Genomic DNA, 20,555 nt, shown 5'->3' on the forward strand with positions numbered 1-20,555 from the left:
CAAGTAAAAGTCATGGGCAGGTGGTGCCAACTCCTGAAAGAAAACAGCTAAAGGATGGCGAACGGATGGGCTTGTGCTGTGTTCAGGAAAGAGATACAAGAACAGAGTAAGAGGCAGGAGATAGAGTACAGTAGCACATGGCTGCCCTGGGTTCAATCCCCAACATTACATATGGTCCCTCAAACCCTTTAGGGATGATCCCTGAGCACAGAGCCAGGAGTAAGCCCTGAACACCACTGAGTATGGCCCAAAAACCTAAAAAAAAAAAAAAAAAGCAAGCCAAGTCAGGTTGGGTTCAAAAAGGAGGAAAGCTGAAAAATCTAGGATTCCAGAAAGCATTATTTAAGTAGGGCATTTGTATTATAAATCATTTCTTGGTAGTAAGTATGGATTATTTGCTTCTTAATGGGGGTGGCTGGAAGGTTGGAGAGTCTTGAGACCTGGGGTACATCTGTCTCCTTGACTCCCACAGTGCTTCTTGCTCTGCCAGCTCCCTGCATACATGCAGGCTCCATTTTAGCTGTAGACTAAAAGCAGCCAGGAGAAAGCTGCCTTTTCTTCTACCTTTTCACAACCTAGAACCCCCTCCTAATCCACCTAGTCAGCTTCCATTCGACAAGCAAAAGGCTTGAGAGCCTTAGGTTCAGTTTTCTTGTTTTCCTGATGGAGCAGGAGGCAGAAAATGAAACAGGAAACAAAGCGGAAGGAGGGGGCGGGGGTGCTTAGCAGAGAAGGAAAGGAAGGAGAAATAGCAGGAAAGTGGAGCTGAAGGTCTAGACAAAGTTTTCTCTCTTAAAAGGAGACAGTTCAGCTTTTAGAAATCATACTGATGTGTCACAAGAGACCCCTGTCCTTTTCACAAGCAGATTATTGAGGGAAATTAGCATGGACAGAGGGGGATGGTTAAAAATGAATGTCTCTTTCCCTTGTGAATTCACAAAGCAGAACCAGTTCATGTCTCCATTTAGTCTTTGCAAACACAAAGCTGCTTGGAGCCTCGTAGTCTTCAAGAGATTCAAGCCACAACCTTAGACCCCAGTAAGGAGTGTTCCCAAAGCCCAAGGCAGCAAGCAGGGCACTCGGCCAGGGATGACCTGGGTTCATCTCCCAGCACCACGGATGGTCTCCCCAGACCCGCCAGGAGTAAGTCCTCAGCACGGTCGGATGTGTCCCAAAAAACAAAACAAAACAAAACAAAACTGTGCTCCAAAGCCTTGCGGGTTCACTCAGGCCTCTCAAATTAACACGTGCGTGTCTCTGAAAAAACATGGACCCGTCTTTCAAACTCCATTTTCCCCTGCTCACCCAGCACACGCCCATCACTACCTGCTAAAGGGCGGCTGAGGTCCCCAGGTCGAGGGGAGTTGGAAAGAATCAGAAGATAGGGTGCCCCTTCCCCAACCGACGCGGGCGGGCGGGCGGACTCTGCCCAAGATAGCTGCGCTCTTTGTTCCCACCCTCGGGGGAGCTGGGGCGCAAGATAAGCCCCTCCCTCCGCACAGGGCTGTGGCCGGGCGAACCCCGACCCTCGCTGCGTGGGGCGGCCGATAACCGAAACCGCAGGCGGCTTTGGAATCCTGAGAAACGAGAAATCCACCAACGGAGCCGGGTTTCTATCTATTTCCTCTGCGGAGGGGGCAGAGTTGTTCTAACAGTTTCCGTTACGGGGCTACCAACTGGCCGCTCCTCCCTAACAGACAGTTTCGTGGAGTTGCCGCTTTTCTCCCTTCCCCTGGGCCCCCCTACGGGGAGAACAGGCCTGAAAGAGGAAGGAGAAAGGAGACCCGGGGTAGTTCTCCAGGTTCCTTCCCCCACCTCGGGAGCCACTTGAGGTGGGGCCAAGGTCTGTAAGGAGGACAGAAGGTCCGCGGTAGCTCAAGGGGAAAGTCAGGGGGATCCCCCACTTTCTTCACACTCAGGGCGTAGGGTGCAGCTGCCACAGAAACCCCAAGTCGTCTTTTTTTTTTCTATTTAGAGAACTTCTATTGTGTGCCAGACCCCGAGCTGAGTCGTCGCCAGACAGCCTGTAGAGTGTGGCTCTGGTTTCTGCGAAGAGGCCGCGGGGCAGCCCCCAATCCCCAGAGCCAGGGCGGACCTCAGGAACTCCGTGAATGTTTGTTAGTGCGGTGGAACTGGGGCCAAGAGCACCGGCTCTGAGACAGCAGCCCTGATGGGCGAACTTCAAGCGGGGCACCAGGAACATGAGGCGCGAGTGGGAACTCTTCAGGTGTCACCAAGGGCGGAAGGGCGCGGAGTCCGCGGGGTGTGCGGGGCTTGGCCCGCTCGCCCGGAGTCAACATGGCCGCCGCGGAGGGGGCGGGGCAGCCCCGAGTCTGGGCAGGAGCGGGGCGGGGCCACCGTCCACGGCGCCAGTGCGCAGGCGCGGGCTGCCCTGAGCCCCGGATGAAGGAATTGAGGTTCGGACCCCGCCTGGGACGTGGAGACTGGCCGGTGCTGTGGAGCCGGCGCCAGTTTGGGATCCCTGGAGCTCGGGGGGCGGGGTGGGGGAGGGGGAAGGGAGGGAAGCCGTCAAATGGAAACGGGGGGAAATTAGTTGGAGGCTGCTGAGAAGCGGGGAACCACGCCCCTCCGCCATAGCGGCCTCCCGGTGCCGCCTCTTCCTTTACCGCCTTCCGCCCTCCCCTGCCTTCCGGCCCTAGCCCGGGCCTCCCCCTTCCTCTCCCCGGCCCCCTCGCGAGTTGTCGCTGGTCCTTGGCCCCTCTGGGGAATTGAGGCGCCCCATCCCCTCCTGGACTGGAAGGGGCTTCCTACTTTTCCCCGGTGGCAGAAGGCGGCCCGGTTGACCCTGCTCAGAGCCACTTGCCCATCCCGCCGAGGATGTTGATGTTTTTACCCAGTGGCCCAGGGTTTAAATCCCCAACATTCCCGAAAGACCCGAAGAGAATCGAGTTCTCAGAGCCGCCCCACGCAGTCAGCTAGGACGCTCTATGCCCCGAGCGGGCCCAGCAAGTGCGCGCCCCACACTGGACAAACACGGGACAAGTTGGGAGGCACTAGGGGGTCCCGTACGCGCATCCCCTCTGACCTCACCCCGAGTGCTGGGCGCACCGCGAGGTTCCAGGCGCCAAACTGAGTTACATTCTAAGTATAACCTTGAGTGTGCCACTTGACCCTAGTGAGCCTCAGTTTCCACACCCATAAAATGGCGATGGTAATTACAGTGGCCTCGCAGGGTCTAATGAGACCTCTGAAGTTCAAACCAGGGAGATTTTTATTACTCATCTCACTGGGAGCGTATTTATCTCACGGGAAAAATAGAGTAAAACTCATTGCACTGTAAGCTCTGCCGGTTCAGAGAGTCTGTGATTTCGATTTCGCAAATGGGGTGGCTGGGAAGGGAGGTTGGCAATTAGCTGAGGGGAAAAACTCACTGCCTTTATATTTTTACTTGATTTCATTGTCAGGTAGGTGTAGGCTGCAAGTTCCCTGTGGTCTCTAAGGCTAGAGTTTGACTCTGGAGACAGGAGAGGAAGAATGGAGACCTGGCGAAGAGGTCGAGGTGGGTTACGTGCTTTTCTGTCGCCCGACTTGTGCATGTGGCTGGGAAGGGAAGAAGAGTGAATTCACCCCAGGACGAAGAAACCTAACTGTGAGATTGTCTCTGCCTGTTTCTAGAATTTCTCTCAATTCAGCGAGTCAGATGTTGGAAATGTTGGGTGGATTCACAAACTACCGCAGCTCTCAGGGGTTTTCAGAAGCTTGTCTTTGAACTGAATTTTGATGAGCAAATCAGTGTGGCGTGGGTGGCCCCTCCCTTCCTCCAGGCTCCTGGTTGATGAGTAAGCAGCAGTCGCCCCCTCGTGTTGAAGAACGAGTACTGTTTCTGTTATCCATTCTCGCCCCTTTTCCTGAGAAATTTTATTTTTCTGTGACTTCCTTGATTTTGTTCTCTTGCTCTTAGAGTGAGATATGGTGGGAGGAATACTTGGATCAGATATTTTTTCATCCAGAGCCAATGAGCTGTTCATGCCAGTGACCTGTTCTTACCACCTCCGCTCAAAAAGAGAGCACTGTAGTACTGTAGCACTGTCCTCTGTTGTTCATCGGTTTGCTTGAGCAGGCACCAATAAAGTCTCACAACAAATTGTGAGACTTGTTGTTACTGTTTTTGAGATATTGAATATGCCACGAGGAGCTTGCCAGGCTTTGCCGGCGAGATACTCTCAGTAGCTTGCTGGGCTCTCCGAGAGGGGCGGAGGAATCTAAAAAAGGGAGCACAGACTTAAATATGCTTATTTATATATTAGGCTCTGGGGGTGTAGTTGAAGTAAGATGGACAAAGCCTTGCCCTCAAATTTAAACTAGTAATAAAGATGGCATGCACAATGTTACGAGTGACTATCACAGTCAAATGAACAAAGATTCCCAAAACAAGTGGTACTCAAAGGTTTGAAACAGAATAGACATAAGAAAGGAAAGTAGGGGCTGAAGAGAGCAGAGCAGAGCCAGGAGTAACCTCTAAGCACCATAGGATGTAGACCCCCCAAAAAAGAAAGAGTAATTTAGCCCTCCTTGTTAATTTCTGTTCAAATATTTCTTTCCCTTTAGAATAGTTCTTCACTCCAAACCTGTGAGCTTCCTCTGATGCTTCCCAGACTGACATTTTGACCTATTGTGGGAACCATGACTGCTTGTCTTAGCCCAAGGAATTATTTTTTCTTTCTTTCTTCCTTTCTTTCCTTCCTTCTTTTTTTAAGCCTTAAAGTGCATTCCTTGCCTTAGAATGGCCTTGAAATTGTTTATACATTGCTGCCATTCCAAGAAAGAGATGGGAAATGACAGTTTTCTTCTCTAGTAGTTGACTCTGTCTTCCCCCTAAGTTTGTTTTAGCAGTATGAGCTGGCAGAAGTCTTGCTGAGTGGTGGTTTTCTTTTCCTTCTCCACTTAATTTAAGAAACCAGCCAAACACACATGAAAGAGCTGACCTGCATATGTAGACATTATGGTCTTCCAATTCAGTTCTGTGCCCACTTTTAGACACTGGTTTGGGACCTAGTTTATTATTTTGGGCAAGAAGAAAAGGGCACACTGCGAATAAAACAACCTCAGTATAGATTTGGTAGTACTTTTTCACACGTAAGTCCTATCTCCATCATGACAGTTTGGTGAGACAAAATAGTCTCATTCTGGACCAGAGCGATTGTACAAGGGTTAAAGTGTTGGCATTACATGTGGCTAAATCTGGTTCAATCCCTGGCACCACTGGGTCCCCCAGGCATCACTGGCTAACAGTCCTGAAGGCCCCTCCCCAGCACCACTAAAATGGACTGAATAATCCCTGCATAATAGGGCCCAAGCAGAACATTATTCTCAGATCCTTGCATTGAACTGCCAGCCTGTAGGAGGGACCTCTAGGCCTCCTGAGCTTTTCTTGGGAGCCACACACACACATACACACAATCCCCCAGACCTAGTCTGATCCCATTTTATGCATTAACAACTGAGGCTCAAGTGTCAAAAAGCTAGTTCAAAGGACTAGAGCATATGCTTTGCATTTGGTAGTCCTAGTTTGTTCTTTGAGTACCATGGTTCCCTTTACAGGAATGACCTGATCACCAGTGGATGTGACCCAGAAACAAATTGAGGTATCAGTACTGAGGAAATGGCTCAGAAGTGGAATGCATATTTTTCATGTAGAAGTCCCAGATTTTATCACCTGACCATGCACCCTGGATACTAACCTGGAGTAGACCCTGAGTACCATCAAGTATCACAACAAAAAGCAAAACAAATCAAAAAACAGGTTCAGAAAGGCTAAATGAGAATTTGAGTGACAGCTAGGATGAATCCCAGTCTTTTAGTCTTTGGTTTTGTTTTTTGGGGCAGCGGGCACCTAGTTGTGCTCAGTGCTTATTCCTGATGCTGGGCTTAGGTGTCACTCTTGGTGGGTTCAGAGGATCATATGTGGTACCAGGAATTGAACCCAGGTTAGTCATGTGCAAGTCATGCACCCTACCTACTATATTCTTGCCTCAATTTTAAGGTCTGGGGTACCTGCATAAGGAGCATACCACTGGCAATTTTGGGGGGTAGCGTGGAGGTTGGTTTAGTGTGGTGCCCGACATACGCAAGGTAAGTGCACCCACTGAGTCACAATTCTGAACCAATATGATAGGCTTTTATTTTTTAATTTGGGGGTTGGCATTGAGACACACCCAGCAGTATTCAGGAGCTACTGGCTCTGTGCTCAGGAGTAGCCGCTAGAAGTACTTGGGACATATGTGGCACCAGAAATCAGCTGCATGCAAGGTACATGTGGTTCCCATATACTCTCTCCAGTCCCCATTACAGATTCATTGTCTAACACAGCGATGCTCAGGGCTTCTGGCAGAGCTCAGGGAACCATATATGATGCTAATGACTGAACCTGGGTAGGCTATGTGCAAGACAAGTGCCCTACTCACTGTGCCATTTCTCTCTGGCCCCCCATTACAGGCTTTTAAAGATGTCCTGTGAATTTAGCTTTCCAACTTTATGCTGCCTGTGTGGAACTTTTCCTTGAGAATTCAGTGCTTCAAAATGATGCTAAGTGGTTGTACCTGCAACCAAGATGCTTTTCCTAGACCAGGAACGTATTTCAATAGGCTGAGTACTAGCTGTGCATGCAGAAGGCCAGGGTTTGGCGGTGCCTTGTCTCCTGACCACTGCTGGTAGCTACTCTTAAGCAATGAGCCATGAGTGCTAATGGGTATGGCCCAAAAGTAAAGCAAAAAAATGATTTTCCCTCATCTGAGCAGGTAGGTGGATTTGCCATAATAAAGTGGAAAAAATCTGCTGTGAATTTGAATGCTTTCAAGAATTTATTTTTCATTCATGTGACATTTTCTCTTTGGGTTTTGGAATTTAGAAGCCTGAGTGAGTTCAACCTTTGTAATGGTGTCTCTGAACTCCTGGTGAGAGGATGATGTGGTCCCTGAAACCATCCCAGAAAGAAGTGCTGAGGTTTGCGATCAGCTGCCGTATCCTGACTCTGGTATTACAGGTCAGTATTTAATCCTTTGTCCTAAACATGTGTATCATTGCCACATGACAAGTCTAGGTGCTAACAATAATACCATCTCTTTCCCTCTCCCAAGTGTACACTTTTATAGAGATGTAGATTTTGTAACTGAAAAGTGGACAGGACACTTAGAAGTGATCTGTTAATCTCATCTTTTATATAATCAGCAGCAGAGAACCAGAAGGGTTAAATTATTTCCCCATGGTAACATAGCAGTTTAGGGAATGGACAGAATCAGATCACACCGTTCTAACTTACGCGCTAGTAGTCGTTCCTATAGATCATAATGTTCTGTAGTCAAAGATGTCGCGATGTCCAAAGTGCAAAGATTTGTCCTGGCTCCCTCTCCCAGGAAACTGAATATTTTGTCAGTTGAGTGGGAGAGAGGTGGCACAACCCTGAGACTAGCTGTGTATTCTTTTTGTATGTAATATCTACATTTCTTGGGTGTCTCTTCTGACTGCTTTACCTACACACAACCCTCATAATGCATTTTCCCTTTTGCAGCTTACTGCCCTCTCCAATATTTCTCTTGATAACATATTTTATCAAATTTCTCACATATACAAATTATGGGCTGGAGGGATAGCACAGCAGGTAGGGCGTTTGCCTTGCACACAGCCAACCCAGGTTGGATTCCTCCGTCCCTCTCGGAGAGCCCGGCAAGCTACCGAGAGTATCCTGCCCGCACAGCAGAGCCTGGCAAGTTCCCGGTGGTGTATTCAGTATGCCAAAAACAGTAACAAGTCTCACAATGGACATGTTACTGGTTCCTGCTCAAGCAAATTGATGAACAATGGGATTACAGTGCTACCGTGCTATACAAATTATATTTTGTGTCTAGTAGTGTCCAGTGCTTAGTAGTTTCATCAGTATGTACTATTGAATGTAATCACCATCCTAAGGAATCTTACCAAAATTCTATGCACCTTTTATGAAAGCAAAATTTTCTGAGGTTTATATTTGGTTCCTTTGTGGGAACCTTTCCTTTTCTCCTGCCAGCACTACCTGAGGTCTGCCAGTTTTTGCTGGGTATCAGGTTAAAAGTGTTTCAACTTGGAGACTATTATCTGTGACAGAAACTTCTCTCTTTATTCTTTACCTGTTTGAAGTGGCATGATGAAAAAGATTTTAAAAATTAAAAAGTAAATTAAAAAAAGAAGTCGCCTAGGAACTAGAGAGAGTGTACAAGGGATTAAGGTGTTTGTCTTGCCTATAGTCAACCCTAATCATCTCTGGTATCATGTAGCTTCCTGAGCATCATCTGGTGTGGCCCTTGAGCCCATCCCAGAAAGAGATGTAGCACCTGGAAGTAGGTGTCACCACCACCTTAGAGGTTCCTACATAGCAGTGGGGTGGTTTGGGAATAATTTCCAGTATTGCCAGGCCCAAGCAGCACTGTATCCTCAAGCCCATGTATTGATCCACTGGCCTAGTTTGCTGTGAATCACTTGGAAGAGTGAGTAGACCTCCTGAACACTGCTTAGGAGATCACCCTCCCCCTGATAAAGTAACTGGTCAAGAGAAAGAGCCTTTAAAATAGGGTTATATTCAGGGCTGGAGCAATAGCACAGTGGGTAGGGCTTGCATGCTGCCGACCCGGGTTTAATTCCCAGCATCCCATATGGTCCCCTGAGCACCGCCAAGAGTAATTTCTGAGTGCATGAGTCAGGAGTAACCCCTGTGCATCACCGGCTGTGACCCAAAATGCAAATAAATAAATAAATAAATAAAACAAAATAAAATAGGGTTATATTTGGTTTGAGGATATAGTACAGGAATAGGCTAACCCAGATTCCACCCCTGGTACTGTGCGCAGTCCCCTGAGTCCTGCTAGGATTGATTCTCGAGCACAGAGCCAGGAATAAGCCCTGACCACAGCTGAGCATGGCCCCAAAACAAACCAAAAAAAAAAAATCAATTTAAAAATATATAGGTTTATAGAACTAGAAAGATAGTCCAGGGGTTAAGGCTTGCCTTACATAAGTCTACCCCAATGTGATTCCCTGCTATCATAGGTTCCCTGAGCACCACCAGGAGTGATCCCTGAGCACAGAGCCAGGGTAAGTCCTAAGCATGGCCAGGTGTGCACATGTGTTCACATACACACAAAACAGCATGGTTTTGAGCTAGCATCAATGGAGTGATTGACAGAACCAATAGACCAGTATGTGAATCAACATCTGTGTTAGGAAATCAGGATAATGGGTTCTAGTTCTTGTGATAATTTAAAAACAAGTATGTTTCCTCTGCAAAAAAAAAAGTTTGTTCACTCAGCCACTGAAATTTTATTTTATTATCTAGTCCAAGAACTGTGCTATGAAAAGATGTTGGGTATACAAAATGATAGTCTTCTTCAAGCAGTTGACAATCTAATGAAATAAAAAAGGTACCTTACAACGCTATTTCATTATTTCTTCCTCTACTTCTACCCCTGACTTCCAATCTTAAGAGTTGGTACCATCATATTATATCACCAGTGAAATTATGTTCGCTATTTTCTGTTATTGAAATTCATTCCTTGAGGACTGTTTTTTGTTTTGGATCACTCCTGGTAGTACTTAAGACTTACTTTTGGCTGTCTACTCAGGGGTCACTCTTGATGGTTCTAGGGGGACCGTGTATGGTGCAGTGGACCAAAGCAGGATTGCCACATCAAGGCAAGTGCTTTAACCCCCATACTATGGCTCTGTTCTGTCCCTTTTTTTTTTTTTTTTTTTTTTTTTTTTTTTTTTGCTTTTTGGGTCACACCCGGCGATGCACAGGGGTTATTCCTGGCTCATGCACTCAGGAATTACTCCTGGCGGTGCTCGGGGGACCATATGGGATGCTGGGAATTGAACCCGGGTCGGCTGCGTGCAAGGCAAACACCCTACCCGCTGTGCTATCACTCCAGCCCTCCCATTTTGTTTTTATTTTGGGTTTGGGTTTTAGTTTGGTTTGTTTGGGTGGGTGGGGGGGCTAACTCTGTTGCTCAGGGATTACTCCTGGCTCTGCACTGAAGAATCACTCCTGACAGGCTCAGGGAACCATATAGTATACCAGAGAGTGAACCCAAGTCGGTCACATGCCATATACAAGGAAAGTTCCTTATTCACTGTACTGTGTTTTTTGTTTGCTTGTTTGTTTGTTTGCTTTGCTTTTTGGGTCACGCCCGGCAATGCATGGGGGTTACTCCTGGCTTATGCACTCAGGAATAACTCCTGGCAGTGCTCGGGGGACCATATGGGATGTTGGGAATCAAACCCGTGTTGGCCGCATGTGAGGCAAACGCCTTACCCGCTGTCCGCTGTGCTGTCACTCCAGCCCAAGTGGTTTTTTTTTTTTATTGAAGACTTGAGTTACTGATAAATTGATACTCTTCCTAACACTATTGTTGACTTCTTTTTTTTTTTCCTTTTTGGGTCATGCCCAGCTTTGCACAGGAGTTACTCCTGGCTCATGCACTCAGGAATTACTCCTGGAGTTGCTCAGTGTACCATATGGGATGCTGGGAATCGAACCCGGGTTGATCTCGTGCAAGGCAAGCGCCCGACCCGCTGTGCTATCTCTCCAGCCCCATAATGTTGATTTCTTGATGGTTTCAGTGATAATAGAAGATGCATCTTTCGGGTATCCTATCTTCTCAACTCATTCCCTCTATATGTCTTCTATATATTCAGGACTTAGAATTAATTGATTCTACATCATTTTACTATCCCTCGCCTGTGTCATAGCATCAGTTCCATGTACTTTTCTCCTCCTCCTCCTCTTCCTCCTCTTCCTCCTCTTCCTCCTCCTCCTCCTCCTCTTCCTCCTCCTCCTCCTCCAGCAATAGTACAGCAGGTAGAGCATTTGCTTTGCTCCTCCTCCTCCTCCTCCTCCTCCTCCTCCTTCTCCTCTTCCTCCTCCTCTTCCTCCTCTTCCTCCTCCTCCAGCAATAGTACAGTGGGTAGAGCATTTATTTTGCTCCTCCTCCTCCTCCTCTTCCTCCTCCACCAGCAATAGTACAGTGGGTAGAGCATTTATTTTGCTCCTCCTCCTCCTCCTCTTCCTCCTCCTCCAGCAATAGTACAGTGGGTAGAGCATTTGTTTTACTCCTCCTCCTCCTCCTCCTCTTCCTGCAATAGTACAGCAGGTAGAGCATTTGCTTTGCTGCTGCTCTTCCTCCAACCTCCTCCTCCTCCTCCTCTTCCTCTTCCTCCTCCTCCTCCCCATCCTCCTCCTTTGCATCCTCCTCCTCCTCCTCTTCCTCCTCCTCCTCCTCTTTTCCTACATCTGTCAGTGCTCAAGGCTTACTCCTGGCTCTCTACTCAGAGTTCACTCCTGATAGTGCTAGAGGACCATACTGCAATGCTGGGGATTAAACCCGGGTCAGCTAAGTACAGTACAAGGCAAGTAAATACTCTACCCTCTGTACTATTTCTTTGGCCCAATTCATCTGTATTTTTAAACTCCCCAGGTGATTCTAGTGCATACCCTATTTCATGAATTAGATCATAGATAACTTATTTTTGTAATACTGGTAATTAAACACAGGGTCTCACACTGCCTCAGTTTTGCCTGTGACCTACTGATCTTTTATACATCTTCCTTTTTCTTACCTCAAACACCTTTTTTTCAGCTTGCATTCTTTAGTGAAAATTCAGAAAAGTAATGGTCAGAAGCAGCCTCCCACATGTCCCACTCCATCCATCAGCATATTACGTCTGCATCTGCTCCTCAAACTGAATGTGTGAACTGTCTATACTCATCTCTGAGCTAGCTCCTTTACCTCTGTAGTAGATACTATCCTTTCACCTGCTAAATAATTGTTCCCTCTCCTGAATATTTCAGGATTTCCTTTTTATGATTATTTTCATTAGCAAATATTTATCTTCCCCCATTAAAAAAATCAAAATTTGGGGCCAGGGATATAGCTCAGTGGTAGAGTATTTGCCTTGTATTTGTAAGTACCCCAACATTGGGGAAAAAAAGATATTTCTCTTGATCCTGCATTATTGGTTACCTCTTACCCACTTCCTCTTTTCCTCTTTGTGGCAAAACTTGTGTAAATAGTTGTCTTGGATCTGGAGCAATAGTACAGCGGGTAGAGCATTTGCTTTGCATTTGACCAACCTGGGTTCAATCCCCAGCATCCCATATGGCCCCCCTAACAGGCCAGAAGTAATTCCTGAGTGCAGAACCAGGAGTAACCCTTGAGCACTGCCAAGTGTAGTCCAAAAACAAAACAAAAACAGGTAGTCTCTATATTGTCTTCCTTCTCTTATCCTTCTCTACTGAGCTCAGTCTGCATACACTCTTTGTGCCTTCACAGCTCCTGTCAAAGTTACCATTGACCTTTACATACTAAATCCAATGGTCAGTTTCAATCATCTTGTTTTACCTATAAGCAGTATTGAACAGAATCAGTATCTCTGTCACCGTCTCTCTCTGTCTCTGTCTCTCTCTCTGTCTCTCTCCCTTACCCTCTTTCCCCCGACCCTTTTTCTCTGTCTCCACCTCCCTCACATACCCTATAGTGCTCAGGTGTTATTTCTATATCTATGTTCAGGAGTGACCATGAGGGATGTTTAGGGAACCATATTCAGTGCCAAGGTTTAAACTGAAGCTGGCCACATGCAAGGTAAGTACCTTAACTCCTGTACTGTCTCTCAGGATCCTCTTCTTTATTTTATTTTTCAGCACAGTTTCCTGGTTTCCCCCTATCCGGCTAAAAATTGCTTCTTTATTTTCTTTGTTGGATCCTTTCCCTCTTTCATACTGCTAAAGGTTAATGTGTTCAGGGCCCAGTCCTAAGATTTCTTCTTTCTCTAGCTACACTTCCTTCATGGATAATTTTGTTTAGTCTCACACCTTTTTTTTATTATTTATTTTTGCTTTTTGGGTCACGCCTGGTGATGCTCAGGGGTTACTCCTGGCTCTGCACTCAGGAATTACTCCTGATGTTGTGCAGGGAACCATATGGGATGCCAGGGATTGTACGCGGTCAGCCCCATGCAAGTCAAGAGCCCTACCCACTGTACTGTCGCTTTAGCTCAGTCTCATACCTTTAAATTGACTGCCCATCCACTTCAGACTCTTAATTTATATCTTCACATCTGATGGCTCTTCTTTCCCATAGAGTCATATCTCATTTCTAAGCTGATGCCTATATTAGAATGTCCAACTCAAACCTAACAAAAATGAAGTCCTGTTTCCCTACCCCCTCCCCACCTGTTTCTGTATTTTTATTAAGTGGAAATACTTTCTTAAAATTGTTCAATCAAAATCCTAGTTTTCCTTCATCCCACAGGCTCTCTTCAATGCCATCATCCCAGATCATCATGCAGAAGCCTTCTCTCCTCCTCGCCTCACCACCTCAGGCCCTCTGGACCAAATTGTGGAATTTCTGCTGGGTGGCCTCTCTCACTGGGATGCTGAACACTTTTTGTTCATTGCCGAACATGGCTACCTGTATGAGCACAACTTTGCCTTCTTCCCTGGTTTCCCTCTGGTCCTCTTGGTGGGGACTGAACTGTTGCGACCCCTGTGGGGGTTACTGAACCTACGGAGTTGCCTGTTGATCTCAGTAGCATTGCTCAATTCCTTGTTCTCAGTTCTGGCCACAGTCGCACTTCATGACCTGGGTTGTTTGGTTTTACACTGTCCTCGGCAGGCTTTTCATGGAGCATTGCTCTTCTGCCTCAGTCCTGCCAATGTCTTTCTGACTGCTGGTTACTCAGAAGCTTTGTTTGCCCTCCTGACATTCAGTGCCATGGGGCAGCTGGAGAGGGGTAGAAGCTGGACCAGTGGGCTCCTCTTTGCTCTTGCTGCTGGTGTTCGCTCCAATGGACTGGTTAACATTGGTTTTCTCATGCATTCTCAGTGCCGAAGCTTTTTCTCTTCTCTCATGGTGCTAAATCCTGTGAGAGAGCTCTTAAAGCTGATGGGCTCTGTCTTCCTTTCATTGCTCACACTTGGACTTCCTTTTGTCCTCTTTCAGTATTATGCCTTTACCCAGTTCTGTCTGCCAGGCTCAGCCCGCCCTATTCCTCAGCCCTTACTACAGTTAGCTCTGGACAAGGGCTACAGAATCACCAATGGAGAAGAGCCGCCTTGGTGCTCCTGGGACCTTCCTCTAATATACAGCTACATTCAGGATATCTACTGGAATGTTGGTTTTCTAAAATACTATGAGCTCAAGCAGGTACCCAACTTTTTACTGGCTACCCCAGTAGCTGTGCTAGTTGCCTGGGCTACTTGGACCTTTGTAACTGCCCATCCTTGGCTTTGCCTTACACTTGGGATGAGAAGGAGCAAGATCACTAAGACTCTAGAGAAGTCTCATCCTGGATTCCTCAGTCCTGGAGTGTTTGTGTACATCGTCCATGCAGCAGCTCTGCTGCTATTTGGCAGTTTGTGCATGCATGTTCAGGTGAGGTAGATCTGGGATTAGGGTGTAAATTTAAGCAAATAGTTGGTCAGAGACAGAAATGATAGCTAACTTCTTTCATTTGAGTAATCTGTACCTAATTCATTTATTTGATAATTATTTGGGGTCTCTTTTTGTGCTAGAACCTTGGGGTGAACTATATAATAAGGATAGAACAAAATAAGATAAGATTGTGGTGCCAGAGAGAAAACCAATTGGGTAAGGCATTTGCCTAACGCACAGCCAGCCCAGGTTCCATCCCCAGTAGTACATCCAGTCCTCTGAGCCCTGGCTAGAGTGATCCCTCAGTGCAGTTAGGAGTTAACCCTTGAGCCCAGCTGGGTGTGTCCCCAAAACAAAAAGTGAGATTGCATGGGCTGATGGACATGCGTTGCACCTGGGAGTCCTGATCAATTCCTGACTCTGCATGGATTCCCCCTAACACCATTAGTAGCCATTGAATGAGAATAGGTCCCTTGCACCTCCAAGTGTGGCCCCAAAATAACCCAAAAAGTATTTAATATTACTTCCCTATGGGTCTCAAGCTGTTCACTCGAGTCATCCTGAATAGTATTGGCAGAACACTAGATGAAGGACAACCATGTGAGCAAGCCAGTTTTTGAAAAGGATTCAGCACGATCAGCCATATCCACATGATAACCAAGCTCATTGAGGTTTCTCGGGAGTTCAAGATGCCGCTCTGTCTAACGTTCATTGATTTAAAGAAGGCCTTTGATTCTGTTGAGACAGAAGCAGTCATTGAAGCCCTAGCCAGTCAAGGCATTCAAACTCAATACATCAGGATCCTCCATGAGCTGTATTACGGATTCACTACCAGGATCTCACCATTCTACAAAGAATTGATCATGTCAAGAGAGGGATTCGGCAGGGTGATACCATTTCACCGAAACTCTTCAGTGCCACCCTCGAGAACATCATGTGACGACTGGAATGAGAAGGAACGGGAGTGAAGATAGACGGTCGGCAACTATACCACCTCCGCTTTGCTGATGACATCGTTCTAATAACACCAAACATTAGCCACGCGGCACAAATGCTGGCTAACTTCAACCATGAGTGTGGAAAGGTCGGACTATAGCTAAATCTTACGAAGACAATGTTTATGAGAAACGGTCTCATTCCTGACATTCCATTCACTCTCAATGGGACAAACATCTCCGAATGCACCAGTTATGTGTACCTAGGTCGAGAAGTCCACATGACAGATGACCTGGCACCTGAGTTGCGCAGGAGGAAGAGAGCAGCTTGGAATGCCTTCAAGAGCGTGGAAGAAATAGCTAAGAGGACAAAGAACCTCTGGCTCCAGGCATATCTCTTCGATCCCACTGTTCTTCCTGCATTAACATACGCCTCAGAGACCTGGGCCCTACAAAAACAGGATGAGAATGCTATTTGGGTCTCCCAAAGAGTAATCAAAAGAGCTGTGCTTGGGATATCATGTTTCACTCAAATGAGAGAAAGAGTCTGGAGTTCCAGTCTCTGTCGAAGGTCAAGAATCGGACACTGTCTCATTTGCCAAGGCGTTGAAATCAGATGGGCTGGACACGTAATGAGATTTGGAGACGACTACTGGACTAGAGCCATTACCAACTGGATTCCACGGGACGTCAAAAGACTGCGTGGCCGCCCACCTACCAGATGGTCAGACTTCTTCGTCAAGACCCTGAACAATCTGTTTGAGGCTCTTCGTGTTCCTAGAACAAACATACGCCATTGGGCTACACTACCACGTGACAGGGACAAATGAAGACGTTACTGGTGCCCGCTCAAGCAAATTGATGATTAACGGGAAGTCAAGTGATCAAGTGATGGGTCTCATGGGAGAAATGGGGAGACAGATATTTAACGGATTAGATAACTGTATAGTGAGGTATGCAAATGTAGCTCAGTGGTAGAGTATATGTCTTACATGTGTGAACTCCTGGATTTGATCATGAGCACCCCCAAAAAAATGAAAAGTAATACAATGGAATGAAAAAGGTGTTGCTATTTTGAGATAAAGTACTGCAGAAACTTAGAGGGGGAAAAGTCCTGACAGAGTTAAGGAAGGCATCTTACTGAAATTGGATCCTGAAGCGATTAAGGAATTCAGAAGCAGAGAACTAATATTCTGGACAAACAGGATATGTACAAAGTCCTGAGAATTGTGAAATGAAGAGATTTGACTTAAGATAATGGGCTATAGCAATCACACAGTGCGAGTAAGGGCACTTGCCTTGCACACAGCTGACCTAGGTTCCCTGACATCCCATATGGTCATCCAAGCACTGCCAGGAGCATCTCTGAGTATGGCCAAAAAATAAACAAGCGAAAGATACAGGAATAAGGTACCAGGGAGATATCTCAAAGGACTAGAGTACAAGTTCTGCATACAGGAGCCCCAGGTTTGATCTTTGTCCCTTCAGCATCACACATCTGCTCCCTAGCACCAGAGGGTTTGGCCCCCGAAACAGAAAGATATAGAAATAAGCACAGAGGATAATTCCTGGTCTTTCCCTAATATACAGTTACACCCAGAAGGTCTACTTGAATGTTGGCTTTTGAGGTATTCTGAACTCTAGCAGGTGTTCAGTTTTCAGATATGTCTTATGCAGTGTTTGGGTGGTGGTGGGAATAGAGAGGAATAGGAAGGATTTAATCATATCCTTGATTTTTTTGTTGTTGTTCCTGGCAGTGGTCCCAGTCTCAGCATAACCTCAAGGAGGCCTTTTTGTCCCCTTGCTAGCCATTTCTTAACAGTTTCTGCCTCTTGGAGTCCCACAATGGCTGTTTATAAAGTTTTCTGAGCTGTATCAATAAAAGGCACAGGGGAAATAGAAAGTAACATTTTGTGTTTGTAGCTGGATTAGCCAGTAGAGAGAGTGCCAGCAAAACTTGGAGTTTGCAGGTTAGATGAAGGAGACCAATTGGAAACTTGGCTTTGATTATCTGAGGAGGGAAAATGTTTAGCCACATGATCTCTTGGCCCTTTTTTCTCTGCTTTGCCATACCAATGAGATGAGGGAGTTACTTCAAGTTCCCAAAGCTGCCCTCACCGCCTTCAGTTTAAAGACCAGACCCTGGGCTAAAATTCGATCCCATCAGTGTTAGTATAAATTGGCGGGTTTGGGGTAGTGAGTTACTGTATTTATTTGTAACATTGAAGTCTTCTGGCTTGGTTTCTGTTGAATTTCTTTTCCAGTGTAATAAGTTTCTAGTTTGGGGATATAGTGCGCTCAGCAGCAGGAAATCCTTAAGCTGGCCCAATTAAATGCTGTGACATTGCATTTGATGCTGTGGCATTGCAATAATCTGTGGACCTCCCCTACCCCCTTTTATTTCCAGGTTCTCACCAGGTTTTTGGGCTCCTCCACTCCTATCGTATACTGGTTTCCAGCTCACTTGCTCCAGGATCAAGAACCACTGCTGAAATCCCTAGAGACCATGCCTTGGAAGCCTTTTGCCAGGGACTCCCCACCAGAACAAAAGGTCACCAGAAATTCTATCATGGGACTTTTGTACAACTGGAAAACCTGTTCTCTAGTCACACGATGCATTCTAGGCTACTTCCTGGCTTACTGGTTCCTGGGACTAATTCTGCATTGCAACTTTTTACCTTGGACGTGACCTGGAGTTTTAGAAGACAGGTTTAAAAAAGACTTAATCCAGGGTCCAAACATACAAATATACACGGAGCCTCTGTGTACCACCCTGGGACCTCTACTCTGTCCATTAAAACCTTCCCACCACCTTTGTAGGTTAATTAAGAGTGGGATAAATAATTGAATTAACTCAGGGGTCAGGACACACACATGCCTTACATGTGTACTGTCCTGAGTTTCATCTACAATACTACCCCCAGGAACCACTGAGTGTAGCCTTGGTGATCCTCAGTACAGCTGGGCCTGAACAGTCATTGCCAGACTTCCAACATCTCATTGTTTGGCCTGGTTGACTGAGTATCGTGGAGGGCAGGGTGTGTGTGCATTAGGGCTTTTGCCCCAAGCACTGCTTGGAAAGACCCTCTTCCCCAGCAAAAAAAAAAAAAAATTGAAGGACTGTGAGCCACTGGAGAATCCTGATACTCAAAATTCGAGAGTAGTAAAAAAGTATTTTTCCAAGTCTGAAGAATACCTGGATTTGTCTTATCAACCAAGTATTGCGTATACCACTGAGTCATATATAAATTTAGAGGTAAATTTTTTTTGTTTGTTTTGGGGCCACACGTGGCAGTGTTAAGGTTTTAGTCCTGACTTTGCACTCAGGGATCACTCCTGGCGGTGCTCGGGGGACCATCTGTGGTGCCAGGGATTGAACCCTGGTTGACCTCATGCAGGCAAGTACCCTACTGACTCTACTGTTCCTCCAGACCCAGAGGTAAATTATTTAGATGGAAAATGTAAATTTCCTTAAAGGCTATAGGCTAACAGACTAGTAGTAGGTGGCGACCCCAGTCGCTGTAGTAAATGAAGTGGAACCATCTTTTCAAAATGGAACTGTTAATCATGATTTTTCAATAATTTGTTTCTTTTATTTGTTTATTATATATGAGAAAGCTTTCAAATTTATGAAAATTTAATTTTTTTTTTTTTACACATTCAATGACTTTCCTTCCTAAACATAGTCCAGAGCCAGAGAGATAGTACATGTGTTAAGGTATTTGTCTTACAATGAAGCCATTGCTAGTTCTATCCTCAGTACTGTACATGAACTTTCAGGGATCAGTCCTGAGCACAGATCCATAAATAGCCCTTAAACACCTCTGAGTGTGACCCAAAAGCCCCAAATTAGGAACCACAGAAGTATAACAGTAAAATGCTTAACGTTAGGTCTCTTCCCTTATCTGGTGCGAGAAAAATTGTGATGAACCAAATAATCTATTGCAGCTCCCTTTGAGCCATAAAATATTTTTCCTTGGGGATCTTCCACCCCAAACATCTGGCTTTGCTCAAGGGCCACTTCTGGCAGTGCTTGGTGGACCGTATATAGATGTGGAGATTGAACTGGGATCAGCCATATGAAGAGCAAGTGCCTTACCCACTGTACTCTCTTTAACCATTAAGAGCTGGTTTTTGTTGTTTTTGTTGTTATTGTTGTTTTGGGGTTGGGGGTCACACCCAGCAGCGATCAGGGTTTAGTCCTGGCTTGCACTCGGGAGTCACACCTGGTAGTGCTCAGGGGACCATATAGTATACCAAAGATTGAACCCAGGTAGCCACATGGAAGGCAAACACCCTATGCTCTGTACTATCGCTCCAACCCCAAGATCTTTAAGAGATGTTTTATCAGTAGAATTATTCCAACTGAAACACAAGGAGGGGTTCTAATGTGTGATTTTAGGAAGAAATACCCAGTTTCCTACTTTTCAGCAGTTTGAAGAAACTCCTCTGTGCCACTCCAACATTGAGAAGTGAAAAATTACCTTTCCTTGGGCCAGAGAGATAGTACAGCGGGTTGGGGCATTTTGCTTTGCATGAGGCTGACCTGGGTTCAATCCCCTGCATCCCATGTGGTCCCCTATACTTCTGAACCTGTCAGGAGGGATTACTGAGAGCAGAACAAAGATCACCCCTTATTTAGAAAAAAAGAAGGAAGGAGGGAGGGAGAAAGACGACCTTTCCTTTGACTGAAAGAAAACAATATGCCTGGCAAATAAGGGTCTTTGTCCTACATAAGTAAACCTGTTCTAGGCAGCTGAATGGTCAAATTGGTGACTAGTTTTCATGCCCTTCTTTCAGTGTCTGTGCTTGCTTGGTTGGTAGAGGAGCCATGGTAGTATAAGTTGATAAATTGTAGATAAGCACAAGGTTGAATAAAAGTATATTCTTGGCCCATTTGGTTATAAGTTGTCACTGAAATTGTAAAATTGTTGACCCCGGCTGAGCTATTTTTGTATTCTTTAAGCTAGGTAAAAAGCTCTGCATCATTACCACCCATCCCATTTGAGCCAACAAATTTTGTAAGCAGAAACTTAAAAATAGATGAGTAATCATAAGCAGTTTCTGGAGAGCCCAAGAATTGGAATTTTGACACACTCCCTCTGACCATGACAGAAAGCTAAACTTGCCAGCTGAGGGGAAGCTCCTGGCTGAGCCCCAGCACCCTCTGTTGGAACTCCTAGCCAGCCTGGCCAATAAACAT

At 46.0% G+C, this 20,555-nt stretch overlaps 1 protein-coding gene across 4 annotated transcripts; it reads left to right on the forward strand.

Moving 5' to 3' along the window:
* Positions 1-3,035: 3,035 nt before the first annotated feature.
* On the forward strand, positions 3,036-18,439 carry PIGV (phosphatidylinositol glycan anchor biosynthesis class V). 4 transcript variants are annotated; one of them, XM_056123212.1, is made up of 5 exons: positions 3,036-3,297; positions 3,426-3,520; positions 6,869-7,003; positions 13,296-14,417; positions 17,760-18,439. In XM_056123212.1, the coding sequence occupies exons 3-5, from the start codon at positions 6,923-6,925 to the stop codon at positions 18,039-18,041; spliced, it is 1,485 nt and encodes a 494-aa protein (XP_055979187.1). In that variant the 5' UTR covers positions 3,036-3,297; positions 3,426-3,520; positions 6,869-6,922; the 3' UTR covers positions 18,042-18,439. The 4 variants fall into 4 exon arrangements, with proteins under 4 accessions (XP_055979187.1, XP_055979186.1, XP_055979189.1 ...); XM_056123213.1 differs by having other exon boundaries at positions 3,052-3,172; XM_056123211.1 differs by having other exon boundaries at positions 3,036-3,520.
* The last annotated feature ends 2,116 nt before the right edge of the window (positions 18,440-20,555 follow it).

The sequence above is a fragment of the Sorex fumeus genome, unplaced genomic scaffold (assembly GCF_029834395.1).
Source record: "Sorex fumeus unplaced genomic scaffold, SorFum_2.1 ptg000047l, whole genome shotgun sequence".
In the NCBI taxonomy this organism is placed as follows: domain Eukaryota; kingdom Metazoa; phylum Chordata; class Mammalia; order Eulipotyphla; family Soricidae; genus Sorex; species Sorex fumeus.